This window comes from Pan troglodytes, chromosome 1 (genome assembly GCF_028858775.2).
Source record: "Pan troglodytes isolate AG18354 chromosome 1, NHGRI_mPanTro3-v2.0_pri, whole genome shotgun sequence".
Classification (NCBI taxonomy): Eukaryota; Metazoa; Chordata; class Mammalia; order Primates; family Hominidae; genus Pan; species Pan troglodytes.
In genome coordinates, this window is record NC_072398.2 from 48,443,638 (window position 1) to 48,457,934 (window position 14,297).

The 14,297-nt window shown below is 40.7% G+C and overlaps 1 protein-coding gene across 9 annotated transcripts in view; it reads left to right on the forward strand.

Annotated features, from left to right (window-relative positions):
• Positions 1-8,948, forward strand: part of DDX59 (DEAD-box helicase 59) — a 28,996-nt gene extending 20,048 nt beyond the window's left edge. For 5 of the 9 annotated variants that reach the window (XM_016935278.4, XM_063793957.1, XM_054657288.2 and 2 more), the window contains 3 exons: positions 603-755; positions 1,256-1,384; positions 8,561-8,948. In XM_016935278.4, the coding sequence (XP_016790767.2) occupies positions 603-755; positions 1,256-1,384; positions 8,561-8,668 (390 nt within the window). In that variant the 3' untranslated portion in view covers positions 8,669-8,948. Of the gene's footprint in view, positions 1-602; positions 756-1,255; positions 1,385-5,289; positions 5,777-8,560 lie in introns of those variants that run through there. The other 4 variants (XM_016935260.4, XM_054657254.2, XM_016935268.4 and 1 more) reach the window with 1 other exon arrangement.
• Positions 8,949-14,297: the final 5,349 nt, after the last annotated feature.

Genomic DNA, 14,297 nt, shown 5'->3' on the forward strand with positions numbered 1-14,297 from the left:
ATATGGTTGGTATTGACTTGGTAGCAGCATGTAGAGCTACATTAATCGCGCTTAAAATGTTTGAATTACTCTTGGAGTATTAAGTGATGGAAAATTAAGAGGGGGAATAGACTGGCTTCTGTTTGTGCATATTTTAAATAAAACACTTATTTTAACAATATGCCTTTTTTTTCCTTTTGTGTTTTGGTTTTTTTTTTTTTTGAGACGGAGTCTCACTCTGTTGCCCAGGCTGGAGTGCTATGGCATGGTCTCAGCTCACTGCAACCTCTACCTCTCAGGTTCAAGCGATTCTCCTGCCTCAGCCTCCCGAGTAGCTGGGGTTACAGGCGCCTGCCACTGTGCGTGGCTAATTTTTTGTATTTTTAGTAGAGACGGGGTTTCACTGTGTTGGCCAGGCTGGTCTTGAACTCCTAACCTTGTGATTTGCCCACCTCGGCCTCCCAAAGTGCTGAGATTACAGGTGTGAGCCACTACGCCCAGCCTCCTTCTTAACAATATTTATAAACCTATTGATAACTAGCTTGTGATAATCTTTCAGAAAAACTTCCCATTGTAAATTATTTTATATGAATAATTTTTGACGTATGTTTTTAATTTTTCAGGATAAGAAACTCTTTAAGCCTCCAGTGTTAGTATTTGTGGACTGCAAACTAGGAGCAGATCTTTTGAGTGAAGCCATTCAGAAAATCACAGGGCTGAAAAGCATATCTATACATTCGGAGAAGTCGCAAATAGAAAGGAAAAACATATTGAAGGTTTGACACCCAACATTCTATATTCTGTTTTCTATAAATCTGTTCTGCCTCATTTTCAAGAGATACCATATTACAGCTGGTTTTTATAACAGATCCTCTTTTAATGACTACAAGACCATCAAACGAGTGGTTACCATGAAGTTAATGTTCTCTTGCTCGGGCTTTTTGTTTGGGGAGCAATAGCCTGTTCTCTAGGGAATATATACTAAATAGATTACTAATTCAGAACTTACCATTTCTGAAATCAGGTCAGTTTGGACTAGAGCAGGGCAGTAATTCACCTTTGGAAAAGGTTTGCCTGAATAAATTAATAAAATCCATGGGGATTGGGGAGAATTTTAGCTGCATACATTTTTCAGGTATACTATGACCTTTACTTATTGAAAAGATATTGCAATAAAAATATTGAAGTAAGCATTATAAAAAGAAAAGCTATCAGAATTACACAAAACCACACAAAATAAATTCTGAATAATAAATTTTGTTGCTTTTTTGGAAAGGGATTACTTGAAGGAGACTATGAAGTTGTAGTGAGCACAGGAGTCTTGGGACGAGGCCTAGACTTGATCAGTGTCAGGCTGGTTGTCAATTTTGATATGCCTTCAAGTATGGATGAGTATGTCCATCAGGTAAGGAGCTTTATATGTTACCACTATTTTGTTCACGAGTTTTATTGGGAAAGGCATTGTCAATGTGATACCAAGTTTAAGAAAGCAGTATCGGCCAGGACAGTGGCTCACACCTGTAATCCCAGCACTTTGGAAGGCCATCGCGGGCGGATCACTCGAAATGGATGGATCACATGAAGTCGGGTTCACAGACCAACCTGGCCAACATGGCAAAAACCCATCTCTACTAAAAATACAAAAAAAATTTAGCCTGGTATGGTGGCAGGCGCTTGTAATCCCAACTACTCAGGAGGCTGAGGCAGGAAAATCGCTTGAACTCGGCAGGAGGAGGTTGCAGTGAGCCGAGATCATGCCACTGCACTCTAGCCTGGGTGACAGAGACTTCATTCCCCCCTCCCCCCCCCAAAAAAAAGCAGTGTATAAAACTGTATGTATTTTTGCTTTTAAGATTTTTTTTTTGAGACAGTCTCACTCTGTTACCCAAGCTGGAGTGCAGTGGCATGATCTCGGCTCACTGCAACCTGCGCCTCCCAGGTTCAAGGGATCCTTGTGCCTCAGCCTCCCAAGTAACTTGGATTACAGGTGCCCACCACCACACCTGGCTAATTTTTTTGTATTTTTAGTAGAGACGGGGTTTCGCCATGTTGGCTAGGCTGGTCTCAAACTCCTGACCTCAAGTGATCCTCCCGCCTTGGCCTCCCAAAGTGCTGGAATTACAGGCATGAGCCACCATGCCTGGCCTGCTTTTAAGATATATATGTATATAAACTAAATTTTGTTTTTGAAAGGTAAGTATGTATAAAAACTAAATTTTGTTTTTAAAAGTATGCCTAAAGTGCCTTAAAAAAAAAAAAAACTAGAAGTATCCAAAAATGTTAATTAAAAAATTTTTAAGTAGTAAATTTTTGGTTTATTTTTGTTTCTCTTATTTTCTTCAGTGAACATATAATCAGTGAGATTTTATAATCAAAAAGTTTTGTTTAAAAAGATCGTTTTAAGTTGATATGTCTGGCCAAAATAAAATTGATCCTTTAAAGTATTTTTTTAAGGAATCTTGTCTTCATCTCCTCTTCATATCCTTATTTGTTCTAGTCTTTCACTTTTGAAAGTTTTCTTTCTTTTCTTTGCTGCCAAAGGTAACAATAGCTTCTCTCTCTAGCAGAAATAGAGCCTTCTCTTAGCGCTGCATTATCTCACTGACTGCTACCTGTCTTCCCTCTCCGGCTTCCCTTACAAACTCTTCAAGTAAAGCCTGTCTGTAGTGTTCTTAACATCACCTCTGAATGCCACGTTTACTAGAATCACCCACTGAAACGCTGTTAGTGCCTTCAGTGCAGTCGCTTTTATTTTTACTTAATACAGTACTACTTCTCTTTTTATTTATTTTGGTACCACCACATTTACCTGCACATCAGGGAATTAAGTATTCCACGGGGGTTGATTGTTTCACTTAGCATAATGTTTTTAAGGTTCATCCGTATCACAGAATGTATCGGTACTTCATTTTTTTAAATTGCCAAAAAAATTTATCGTGTAGATATACCACCTTTGTTTGTTCATTAGTTGCTAGACATTTAGGTTGTTTCTACATTTTGGCTCCTATGAATCAGGCTGCTGTGAACATTCATGTACAAGTTTTTGTGTGGACATGTTTTCATTTCTATTGGACATATGCCTATGAATAGAATTACTGAGTCATATAGTAACTCTGTGTTTAGCATTTTGAGGAACTGCCAGATTGTTTTCCAACATGGCTTCACCATTTTACATTCTCACCTGCAGCTTATTAAGGTTCCAGTTTCCCCACATCCTCATCAACACTTATCTTTTTTATTATAGCTATGCTAGTGGGTATGAAGTTAAACCTCCTTATATTTTGACTTGCATTTCTTTAATGACTAATGATGTTGAACATATGTCATGTACTTATTGATCATTTTTGTAACTTCTTCGGAGAAATGTCTATTCAAATTTGTTGTCCATTTTTAAATTGGGTTTTTATTTTTGAGTTGTGAAAGTTCTTTGTATACTCTAGAAGACTTGCCAAAAACATGATTTGCAAGTTTTTGTTTGTTTGTTTGTTTTTTTAAGAGACGGGGTCTCCTTCTGTTGCCCAGGCTGGAGTACAGTGGCACAGTCATAGCTCACTGTAACCTTGAATGCGTGGACTCAGGCGATTCTTCCATCTCAGCCTCCTGAGTAGCTGGGACTATAAGTACATGCCACCACACCTGGCTAATTTTTCTATTTTTCATAGAGATGAGGTATTGCTATGTTGCCCTGGCTGGTCTTGAACCCTGGCCTCAAGTGATCCTCCTGCCTCAGCCTCTCAAAATGCTGAGATTATAGGCATGAGCCACCATGTCCAGCCTGAAGCTACTTTGTATAATCTTTTCTTTGTCTTTTTGAATTTTTTTATTTCTACTTGTTTTTCTGTGGACTTTTATAGAGAAATAACTACTTTTTTAATTTTTATTTTTATTGGAACAATTCAGTAATTTAATTAAGTCAGGTATAAGTAAAAGCTGTTACTGAAAAACAATATTTGCTTGCCTCTCTTCTCCTCTGTCTCATTCCCTAGAGGCTTCCCCTCTTAACTTTTTTAGAAGTTTCTTTTACAGTGTTAAAAATGCCGTCTGTATTAGCAGAAACTGTCTACTCATTTAAATATTTCTGAATATAGACTTTAAGTTTTACATTTCAGTTAAGGAGCAGAAATTGACCATGATTGTGTATTTTCCCCCTCTTTTGAAGAGTTTCTTAGTATATTTTCATTATCTATTTGGAGACAAGTAGGTTTTGTGCCTTATTGATACTCCATAAATTTGTGTCCATTTAATTCTCTCAAAATGAGAAATAACTAGCCGGGCCTGTAATCCCAGCACTCTGGGAGGCTGAGGCAGGTAGATCACAAGGTCAGGAGTTTAAGACCAGCCTGGTCAAGATGGTGAAACCCCATCTCTACTAAAAATACAAAAAATTAGCCAGATATGGTGGCGGGTGCCTGTAATCCCAGCTACTCGGGAGGCTGAGGCAGAGAATTGCTTGAACCCAGGAGGCGGAGGTTGCAGTGAGCCGACATTGCACCATTGCACTCCAGCCTGGGCAACAGAGTGAGACTCCGCCTCAAAAAAAAAAAGACAAATAACTTTATGCAAAGATGATTTAGTATAAATCTCACATTTCAAGGCCTCTTAAGTAGCCTTGGAAGTAAATAGTCCTCTTGCTCTTAATGCAGGGGCTTTCAGAATTTTTTGACCTTGACCCACCCACAATAAGAAACATCTTTATGTCATTACCCCCAACACCACCCATACAGGTATAACTAAAACACAAGTTTCACAAATGATACTTACTTTTATTTTATGTGATCACTCTCTTATTTTCTGTTTGGTCTGTTCCATTAAAAATATGCTGGTGGAGGCCTACTAAATTGATTTCACAGATATATTGAGATGCATAATTCAAAAAATGCTGTCTGGATGAAGGTTAATCTTAGTAAAGCTACTTTTTTTTTTTTTTTTTTTGAGATGGAGTCTTGTTCTGCCACCCAGGCTGGAGTGCAGTGGCACGATCTCGGCTCATTGCAAGCTCCGCCTCCTGGGTTCAAGCGATTCTTTTGCCTCAGCCTCCCAAGTAGCTAGGATTTACAGGTGTGTGCCACCATGCCTGGCTAATTTTTGTGTTTTTAGTAGAGACAGGATTTTGCCACGTTGGCCAGGCTGGTCTCAAACTCCTGACCTCAGGTGATCCACCTGCCTCAGCTCCCAAAGTGCTGGGGTTACAGGCGTGAGCCACTGCACCCAGCCAGTAATGCTACTTTAAGTAATATTATTCATTTTCTTTCAAAAGACACTAAGATTTTACATGGACATCTTGAAAATGTTCTTTGCATTTTATTTCAGATTGGAAGAGTAGGAAGATTAGGTCAAAATGGAACAGCGATTACTTTCATCAATAATAATTCAAAAAGACTCTTCTGGGATATTGCAAAACGAGTAAAGCCCACAGGATCCATTCTTCCCCCTCAGTTATTAAATTCCCCATACCTTCATGACCAGAAGAGAAAGGAACAACAGAAAGATAAACAGACACAGAACGATCTGGTTACAGGAGCTAATCTTATGGATATTATCAGAAAACATGATAAAAGTAATTCTCAGAAATGATTTTCTCTGCCACTTGAATATTTTTTTTATTGTATATAGTCAGCAAAAAATTGTTACTTTATGGTTTGCATAAATGGAAATGTACATGAATTTTAAAAAATTTAAGATATTTTTAATTTAAAAAATTTATATAACTATATTGTATTTATTTCCCTTAATTCTTATAAATTAAAAACATCAGAAAATGAATTATTAAATAAAAGACAGTGTTTTCTTTTCTGGATGAAGTTTCTTTTTTCTTTTTAAAATAAATAGTCCTCAGAGCTGCTGTCAGAACCAGAAACCTCCACAAAGACTCTGACTCGGATCAGTGATTGTTTTCCTTGGTTCCCCCACAGTTCCACAAGCACATTGGCACTTAAATTACTGTTGAATAAATGAGAATTAGGAAAAATGTAAATGATAGAAACTGGAAGAAATTTTCAGAACCACTTTTGAAAGATAAATATGAAATGTCTACTTTCATTCTCAGTTGTTTTACCTTCTGCTTGGTTAATGCTGTTTTAAAAATAAGATAGGCTACTTATCAAAATAATGTCATTGTGTTATTGAATGAATGTTGCCCTGCTAATTCAATTAATAGGTTTTTTGTTTGTTTTTGTTTTTGTTTTGAGACGGAGTCTCACTCTGTCGCCCAGGCTGGAGTGCAGTGGCACGATCTCAGCTCACTGCAAGCTCTGCCTCCTGGGTTCATGCCATTCCCTTGCCTCAGCCTCCCGAGTACCTGGAACTACAGGCGCCTGCCACCACGCCCGGCTAATTTTTTGTATTTTTAGTAGAGACGGGGTTTCACTGTGTTAGCCAGGATGGTCTCAATCTCCTGACTTTGTGATCTGCCCGCCTCGGCCTCCTAAAGTGCTGGGATTACAGGCATGAGCCACCACGCCTGGCCTACTTGTTTATAAATAAAAGTGGCATGGCCAGAAAAACAGCATTTACAGGATATGTAGTTTTGTTTTGTTTTTTTGAGATAGCATCTCACCCTGTCACCCCATACTGGAGTGCAGTGGCATGATCATGGCTCACTACAGCCTTAACCTCCCAGGCTCCAGCAATCCTCCCACCTCAGCCTCCCAAGTAGCTGGGACCACAGGCGTTGTCTCACTATGTTGCTCAGGCTGGTCTCAAACTCCTGGCCTCAAATGATCCTCCTGCCTCTGCCTGCCAAAGTTCTGGAAAGGAAACTATTATTTTAACAAAAATAATATTATTTGAGAGACTGTAGTAATGCAAAAAAAATTAGCTATAATATAACCCCACTGGTTTACTTAATTTGCTGGCAGTCTGGCTTCTGTTCCCACCACTGTACATACATGATCTTCCCGTGGTCTCTGTTGACCTTCTTAAACCACATGTTCTGCCAGCTCTCACTTTAAACTTTTTTATTGCGTCGGTCATTGTGGGCCACCCTTCTTGAAACCCGCACTTTCTTAAGGCCAGGTGATGAGTTAGAGGTGGAGGAAAGAGCCCCTAACTCACAGGCTTATTATGAGAGTTAAGCGCAGTTGCATATGTCAAATACCCAATAGGGGAGAAGCCGGCTATCAGCGCCCTTCTCTTTACTTCCCTCTCGCCACACAATTTTCAAACTCCTGTTACTGGTTCTTCCTGCCTCTCTGAATCTTGACTTCTGCTTCTCATTCCTTAAGATCTTTCCTTTGGCAACTTCCTTGTCTCACATGTCTGCTCTTCTGTTGTCTGGGGTGCAGCAATGCAGTGGTTTCCTCAATTATGTATTTTACAGACCAGAACATTAGACTTTTAAAAAAATTTGGTCCCAGTGTTGCCAGTATTTTTTTCCCAATTAAAGATCTTCTTTTTAAAAAGCTACCACCTATCATTAGTTCATGAAAGAAAAAACATGTAGTACTAAACAAGAGAGAAGGACTTACTCTCTGAATAAGAGACCATCCTTTCCAAGAAAGGACACTAATGTACTATATGATAAAATTTTAAATAATAGATTTTTGTGAGAATTACCATACAGTTTAAATTTTTAATTAGCTAAAAAAACTAATCACATACACTCTCAGACATTTGTTTTACAGTAACTATATTATATGATAAAAATACTGAATTGGTTGCTTTATTGCCAGATTGAAGCAAACATCTTTTATATATCAAACACCTTAAGGAGTGGCTTTTAGATTCTGGAATATTCAGTGCCACTTTATAAGATACTTTTAATGCCATTCTATTAGTATTTCTAATACCAAGCACATTTTTATTTTATTTATTTTTATTTTATTATTTTGAGATGGAGTCTCACTCTGCTGTCCAGGCTGGAGTGCAGCAGCGTTATCTTGGCTCACTGCAACCTCCACCTCCCAGGTTCAAGTGATTCTCCTGCCTCAGCCTCCTGAGTAGCTGGGACTACAGCTGCACACCACCACGCCCAGCTAATTTTTGTATTTTTAGTAGAGACCAGGTTTCACCATGTTGGCCAGGATGGTCTCCATCTCTTGACCTATTGATCCACCCACCTCGACCTCCCAAAGTGCTGGGATTACAGGCCTGAGCCACCACACACAGCCTAATTTTTGTATTTTTAGTAGAAATGAGGTTTCACCATGTTGGCCAAGCTGGTCTTGAACTCTGGACCTCAGGTGATCCGCCCACCTTGGCCTCCCACGGTGCTGGGATTACAGGCGTGAGCCACCACACCCAGCCTAATTTTTGTATTTTTAGTAGAGACAAGGTTTCACCACGTTGGTCAGGCTAGTCTCAAACTCCAGGCCTCAGGTGATCTGCCCATCTTGGCCTCCCAAAGTGCTGGGATTACAGGCGTGAGCCACCACGCCCAGGCCCAAGCACATTTCTTAAATCACCTTTTTTTCAACAAGTCAAAGTGGGTTCTTTTTTTTTTTCTTTTTTCGGTTTCATAACATCTTTACAAAGAACATTGCCACATATTTAAACTGTGACTCACTGATTAATTTAATAAATCTAAGCTGGATCCACGACCTGTCATATTTTCCAGTAAAACTACACTATTTTCTTCTGGCAGCTGAATATTATTTGGGTTGTGCCCTTCTCTGGAATTAATATCAACGCATCTCTTATTGCCTTGTTATACATTCTACTCACCACAATCAATATGAAGTTTACTCCATAAACAGAGGTATGGTACAAGAGGTAACGTGTCATCCAAGGTGACTTTCCTGGCAGCCACCAGTAAACTGACTCCGGACAGATAGGACTCTTTTGTTGTCGCCAAGGCATACTTACAATGACCTCAGAGGCTCTAGGGCCACAGTGTGAAAACCAACCAATGGATAATTAAGTAAACACAGTTCTCTTGTTCTACTGTTTAGTGTGAGAACCTATTTTATATTTTATAATGTGTTGCACATGTGATGATATAGGACAAAATTACAAATAAAGCATAAGACAAGTATTTATTTTCGTAATGTTTACAAATAGTAACTTACAAATAAACTTTAGCTTTGAAAAATTTGCACATCAGCTTTACTTTCCTCATTTCATCGCAGAAAGAAGACCACTTGGCAAAGCTGTTTGCAAATAACTGGATTCCGTTTACAGCTCTACCAGTTTTGTTTTTTTAATAGGGTAAATTAATTACTTCTCTAATCTTTAGCTTTGCTCAACTGTAAAATGAGAAAGTTTGCTTTAAGGTTCTCTGAGGTTTTCCCCAAATCTATATTTTCTGTGCTTCATACTTTTAAATCCCTATCTCCATGTCTAGAATTTGCTTCAGAATAATACAGGGTGAGGACTGTGGATGAAAAAAGTTTGGCCAAGAGTTTATCATTATTAAAGTCAGGTGATAGGCCATGGAAGTTCATTACTATTTGATTTACATTTGATGTATTTGAAATATTACATGATAAAAACATATATACACATACAATCTCCAGTCCCATCCTTTTTGCTTGTGCCCTGGCTCCTTTCTATCTAGCTAGCTAGCTAGCTAGCTATAGTTGAAGATATGTATCTTCAACTTTTCACTGAACTTTTTGCCTCAAAATCGGCATTTCCAAAGCCAAATTTATCATCTTCCCTACAGAAAGCCTAGTTCCTCCTTTCTGACTTCCCTATTGCCTATGGTGCTACCACGCCCCCAGTCCTGCTCAGTCAAAGCCCTGTTGTCATCACTGACTCATTTCTCTTCCTAATCTCCATATCTGCTTAGTCACGAAGTCCTATCTGTATTTTTTCAAAATGTCCACATTTTCATGCTGGTACTGAAGCCCAAGACTTCATCACTTCAAAATATTAGCCCTTTCCCCTCAATATTCCTCTAATCCACAGGAGGAGAATATTTTCCAAGTAAAATATCACTACAGTAAGTCCTCACTTCATGTCGTTGATAAATTCTTGGAAACTATGACTTTAAGTGAAACGACATATAGCAAAACCAATTCTACCACAGGTTAATTGATATAAACAAGAGTGAAGTTCCTATGGCATATTCTTGGTCACAAAAATATCACCGAACTTCTAAATAAAGACCAAAGCATTTCTGATAGTGAACATCGAAAGCTCAATGGCCGGGCGCGGTGGCTCACGCCTGTAATCACAGCACTTTGGGAGGCTGAGGTGGGCAGATCACAAGGTCAGGAGATCGAGACCACACTGGCTAACACAGTGAAACCCCGTCTCTACTAAAAATACAAAAACAAAATTAACCGGGCGTGGTGGTGGGCGCCTGTAGTCCCAGCTACTCGGGAGGCTGAGGCAGGAGAATGGCGTGAACCCGGGAGGCAGAGGTTGCAGTGAGCCGAGATCACGCCACTGCACTCCAGCCTGGGCGACAGAGCAAGACTACAAGAAAACACACAAACAAACAAAACATTGAAAGTTCTGGCCGGGCGTGGTGGCTCATGCCTGTAATCCCAGCACTTTGGGAGGCCAAGGCGGGCGGATCACCTGAGGTCGAGAGTTTGAGACCAGCCTGACCAACATGGAGAAACCCCATCTGTACTAAAAAATACAAAAATTAGCCAGGCGTGGTGGCACAGGCCTGTAATCCCAGCTACTCAGAGGCTGAGGCGGGAGAATCGCTTGAACCTGGGAAGTGCAGGATGCCGTGAGCCGAAATCGTGCCATTGCACTCCAGCCTGAGCAACGAGAACGAAACTCTGTCTCAAAAAACAAAACAAAACAAAACAAACATTGAAAGCTCATCCCAGCAGCCCAGGGGGCCAGGTGGGAACCCACCCTGGACAGGCTACCATCCCTTTGCAGGGAGCACTCACACCCACAGTCCACTCCCACGCAGGGAACACTCACCCACACTCCACTCGCATGCAGGGAGCATTCACTCACCCACACTCCACTCCTATGCAGGGAGCACCCACTCACCCACACTCCACTCCCAGGCAGGGAGCACCCACTCACCCACACTCCACTCCCAGGCAGGGAGCACCCACTCACCCACACTCCACTCCCATGCTGGGAGCACTCACTCACCCACACTCACATTGGGACCATGTAGACATGCCAATGACCTTACGTGCACACCTTTGGGATATGGGAGGAAACCACAGCACCCGGAGACAACCCATGCCGACATAGGGAGAACATACGAACTCCGCACAGACAGTGGCCCCAGCCGGGAATCCATGTTTTTCTCATCAACGTTATAACGCGGCCAGGCATGGTGGCACAAGCCTATAATCCCAGCACTTTGGGAGGCCGAGGTGGACAGATCGCTTGAGCCCAGGAGTTTGAGAACAGCCTGGGCAACATAGTGAGACCCTCTTCTCTACAAAAAAAAAATGCAAAAATTAGCCAGCCCTGGTGGCATGTGCCTATGGTCCTAGCTACTCGCCTGAGCCTGGGGAGGCCGAGGTTTCAGTGAGCTGTGATCATGCTGCTTCTCTCCAGCCTGGGCGACAGTGAGAATCTGTTTAAAAGACAAAACATAACGAAATGGCATTGAGCAAAATGATGTTATTCGAGGACCTGCTGTCCTTCTCTGATGTTTCCTTACTCAGAAACCTTCAACTGCTCCCGGCTAACAGCCTCATCAAATCTGAGTTCTTCTGGCTGGTGTTCGAATCCCTCCTTCTCAGTGCATTTTACAACTCTTCCCACTGCTCCCCAGGTAGCAGCATCTGCCATGGCTTTCTCTGCCCAATACCATCACTGAAGGATTGGATAGTTCACCAGAACTTCCGTGAACACATTCACAGTACAGATAATTAACTACTGGCGATCAGGGACTGATATGTCTCCGACAAGTTCTCAAACATCCAACATATCTAAGGGAAAGCAAAGAGTCTGCTAAGAGAAGGGTGATTTTAACTAGGGAGGGACTGTTTTTAACTTTTTTTTTTTTCTATTTGGAATCCTGTGATATTTGCATTGGAATTACAGAGAATTTTAAGGGCTGGGAGTCAGGAGATAATAGTAAAATGAATCCTGAAGCCAGGGCAGCATTTTAGAACTGACAAAGCTGCTATGGCATATGAGTTAGGCAACCCAGTGCATTCAATTAAATGTAGTGCTTCACAGAAAGGACATTAGGGCATTTATAAACAAGTGTCATGATTTTTGTTTTTGTTTTTGTTTTTTTTTGAGACTGAGTCTCTCTCTGTCTCCCAGGTTGGAGTGCAATGGCATGATCTTTGCTCACTGCAACCTCTGCCTCCTGGGTTGAAGCGATTCTCCTGCCTCAGCCTACCAAGTAGCTGGAATTACAGGTGGGTGCCACCACACTCGGCTAATTTTTGTATTTTTAGTAGAGATGGGGTTTCACCATGTTGGCCAGGCTGGTCTCGGACTCTTGACCTTAAGTGAGCCACCAGCCTCGGCCTCCCAAAGTGCTGGGATTATAGGCGTAAGCCACCACTCCCAGCCAAAGTGTCATAATTTTTATGACAGTTTACACAATTAAGTAGTTTATGACTTTCATGAATGCAAAAATATAAATACAGAAAATTCCTAATTGAAATAGCATTTTATATAAATGTGTGTGTGTGCGTCTACATACACACTAACACAGAGAAATTATCTTTGGAAGGATAGTAAAAAGGCAAATGTGGTAGCCTATGGAGAGGAGACAGCTGGGAGATGTTCACTATATGTCCTTTTAAAATAATGAGCAGATTTCATATTCATTTACTTATGGATAAATAAATATTCAATTTCCTTTAAATTCTTTTGGATTTGAGGGTGAAGAAAAAGTGTGGAAGTTTGTGTGTGTGTTTTAGTATAAGTAGTTATACTTTAATTTTATTTATGGAGAAAGATAGCATTGTGTCAAGAAATTAGTTTGTAGCCTGAGCAACATAGCGAGACCCTGTCTTTACAAAAAATTAAAAAATTAGCTGGGTGTGGTGGAATGTACCTATAGTCCTAGCCACTCAGCAGGTTGAGGTTGGGAGGATCGCTTGAGCCCAGGAGGTCAAGGCTGCAGTGAGCTGTTTGAACAATTGCACCCCAGCCTGGGTGATAGAGCAGGACCCTATCACAAAAAAAGGAAAAAGAGAGAGAAAGAGAGAAAGGAAGGAAGGAAGAAAGGAAGGAAGGGAGGAAGGGAGGGAAGGAAGGAAAGAAAGAAAGGGAGAGACAGAGGGAGAGAGAGAGAAAAGAAAGAAAGAGAAAGAAAGAAAAGAAAAATTAGTTTGTATACTTGAACTCTCATTAATAGATATTAAATAGTACATGTAAAATTATAAATCATTCAAACCTCTAGAAAATTAAATAATTGGCTGGGCACGGTGGATCATGCCTGTAATCCCAGCACTTTGGGAGGCTGAGGCAGGTGGATCACCTGATGTCAGGAGTTCGAGACCAGCCTGGCCAACATGGTGAAACCCTGTCTCTACTAAAAATACAAAAATCAGCTGGGCCTGGTGGCGCCTGCCTGTAATCCCAGCTACTCAGGAGGCTGTGGCAGGAGAATTGCTTGAACTCAGGAGGCAGAGCCAAGATCTCACCACTGCACTCCAGCCTGGGCAACCGAGCAAGACTCTGGCTCAAAAAAAAAAAAAAAAAGAAAAGAAAATTAAAATGATTGACCTTAATGTTGTTGGAGAGGTATTGGGTGATGATGCATTTTTGACTTTTTTTTAAAAATGAGAGATCATTGTAAATGATTCAAGGATTCATATGAGGTTTAAAGAAAGACCCAGACTAAAGGTGTCCTGGGCACATCAATCCAGGAACTGAGGAATCAGTAGTGGCTCCAAGGTGAAGAAGGTCTGATAGCTCAGATTTCTCCTGCCATCTTCTCCTAGCATTCAGTGTGTACTGAAGATAATAGGTTCTGACTGAGCTGTATGCTTCCTTTTAAGAAAATCTGTAAAGTAGGATTATCTGGATTTCAATTTCCTGTATGTGTAATTGAAGCTTCCATAGCTTTTCTTGATTAATCTTTGAGTATGGTTTTAATCTTGGATACATAGTACTTTCAAATAACTAATTAAGTTGTTGATCTCCATTTTGTTTTGCAAAAACATTGGTTTTTCCTGTTTAATTTAGTAACCAAAAGCCTACATAGCCTTTGTGAGACCAATGAACTCAATAGATTTGTTTAAAAAAAAAAAAAAATACAGATGGCTGGGTGCAGTGGCTCATGCCTGTAATCCTAGCACTTTGGGAGGCCAAGGCAGGTGGATCACGAGGTCACATTTGGAGACCAGCCTGGCCAACATGGTGAAACCGCGTCTCTACTAAAAATACAAAAATTAGCTGGGCATGGTGGCGGGCGCCTGTAATCCCAGCTACTCGGGAGGCTGAGGCAGGAGAATCATTTGAACCCGGGAGGTGGAGGT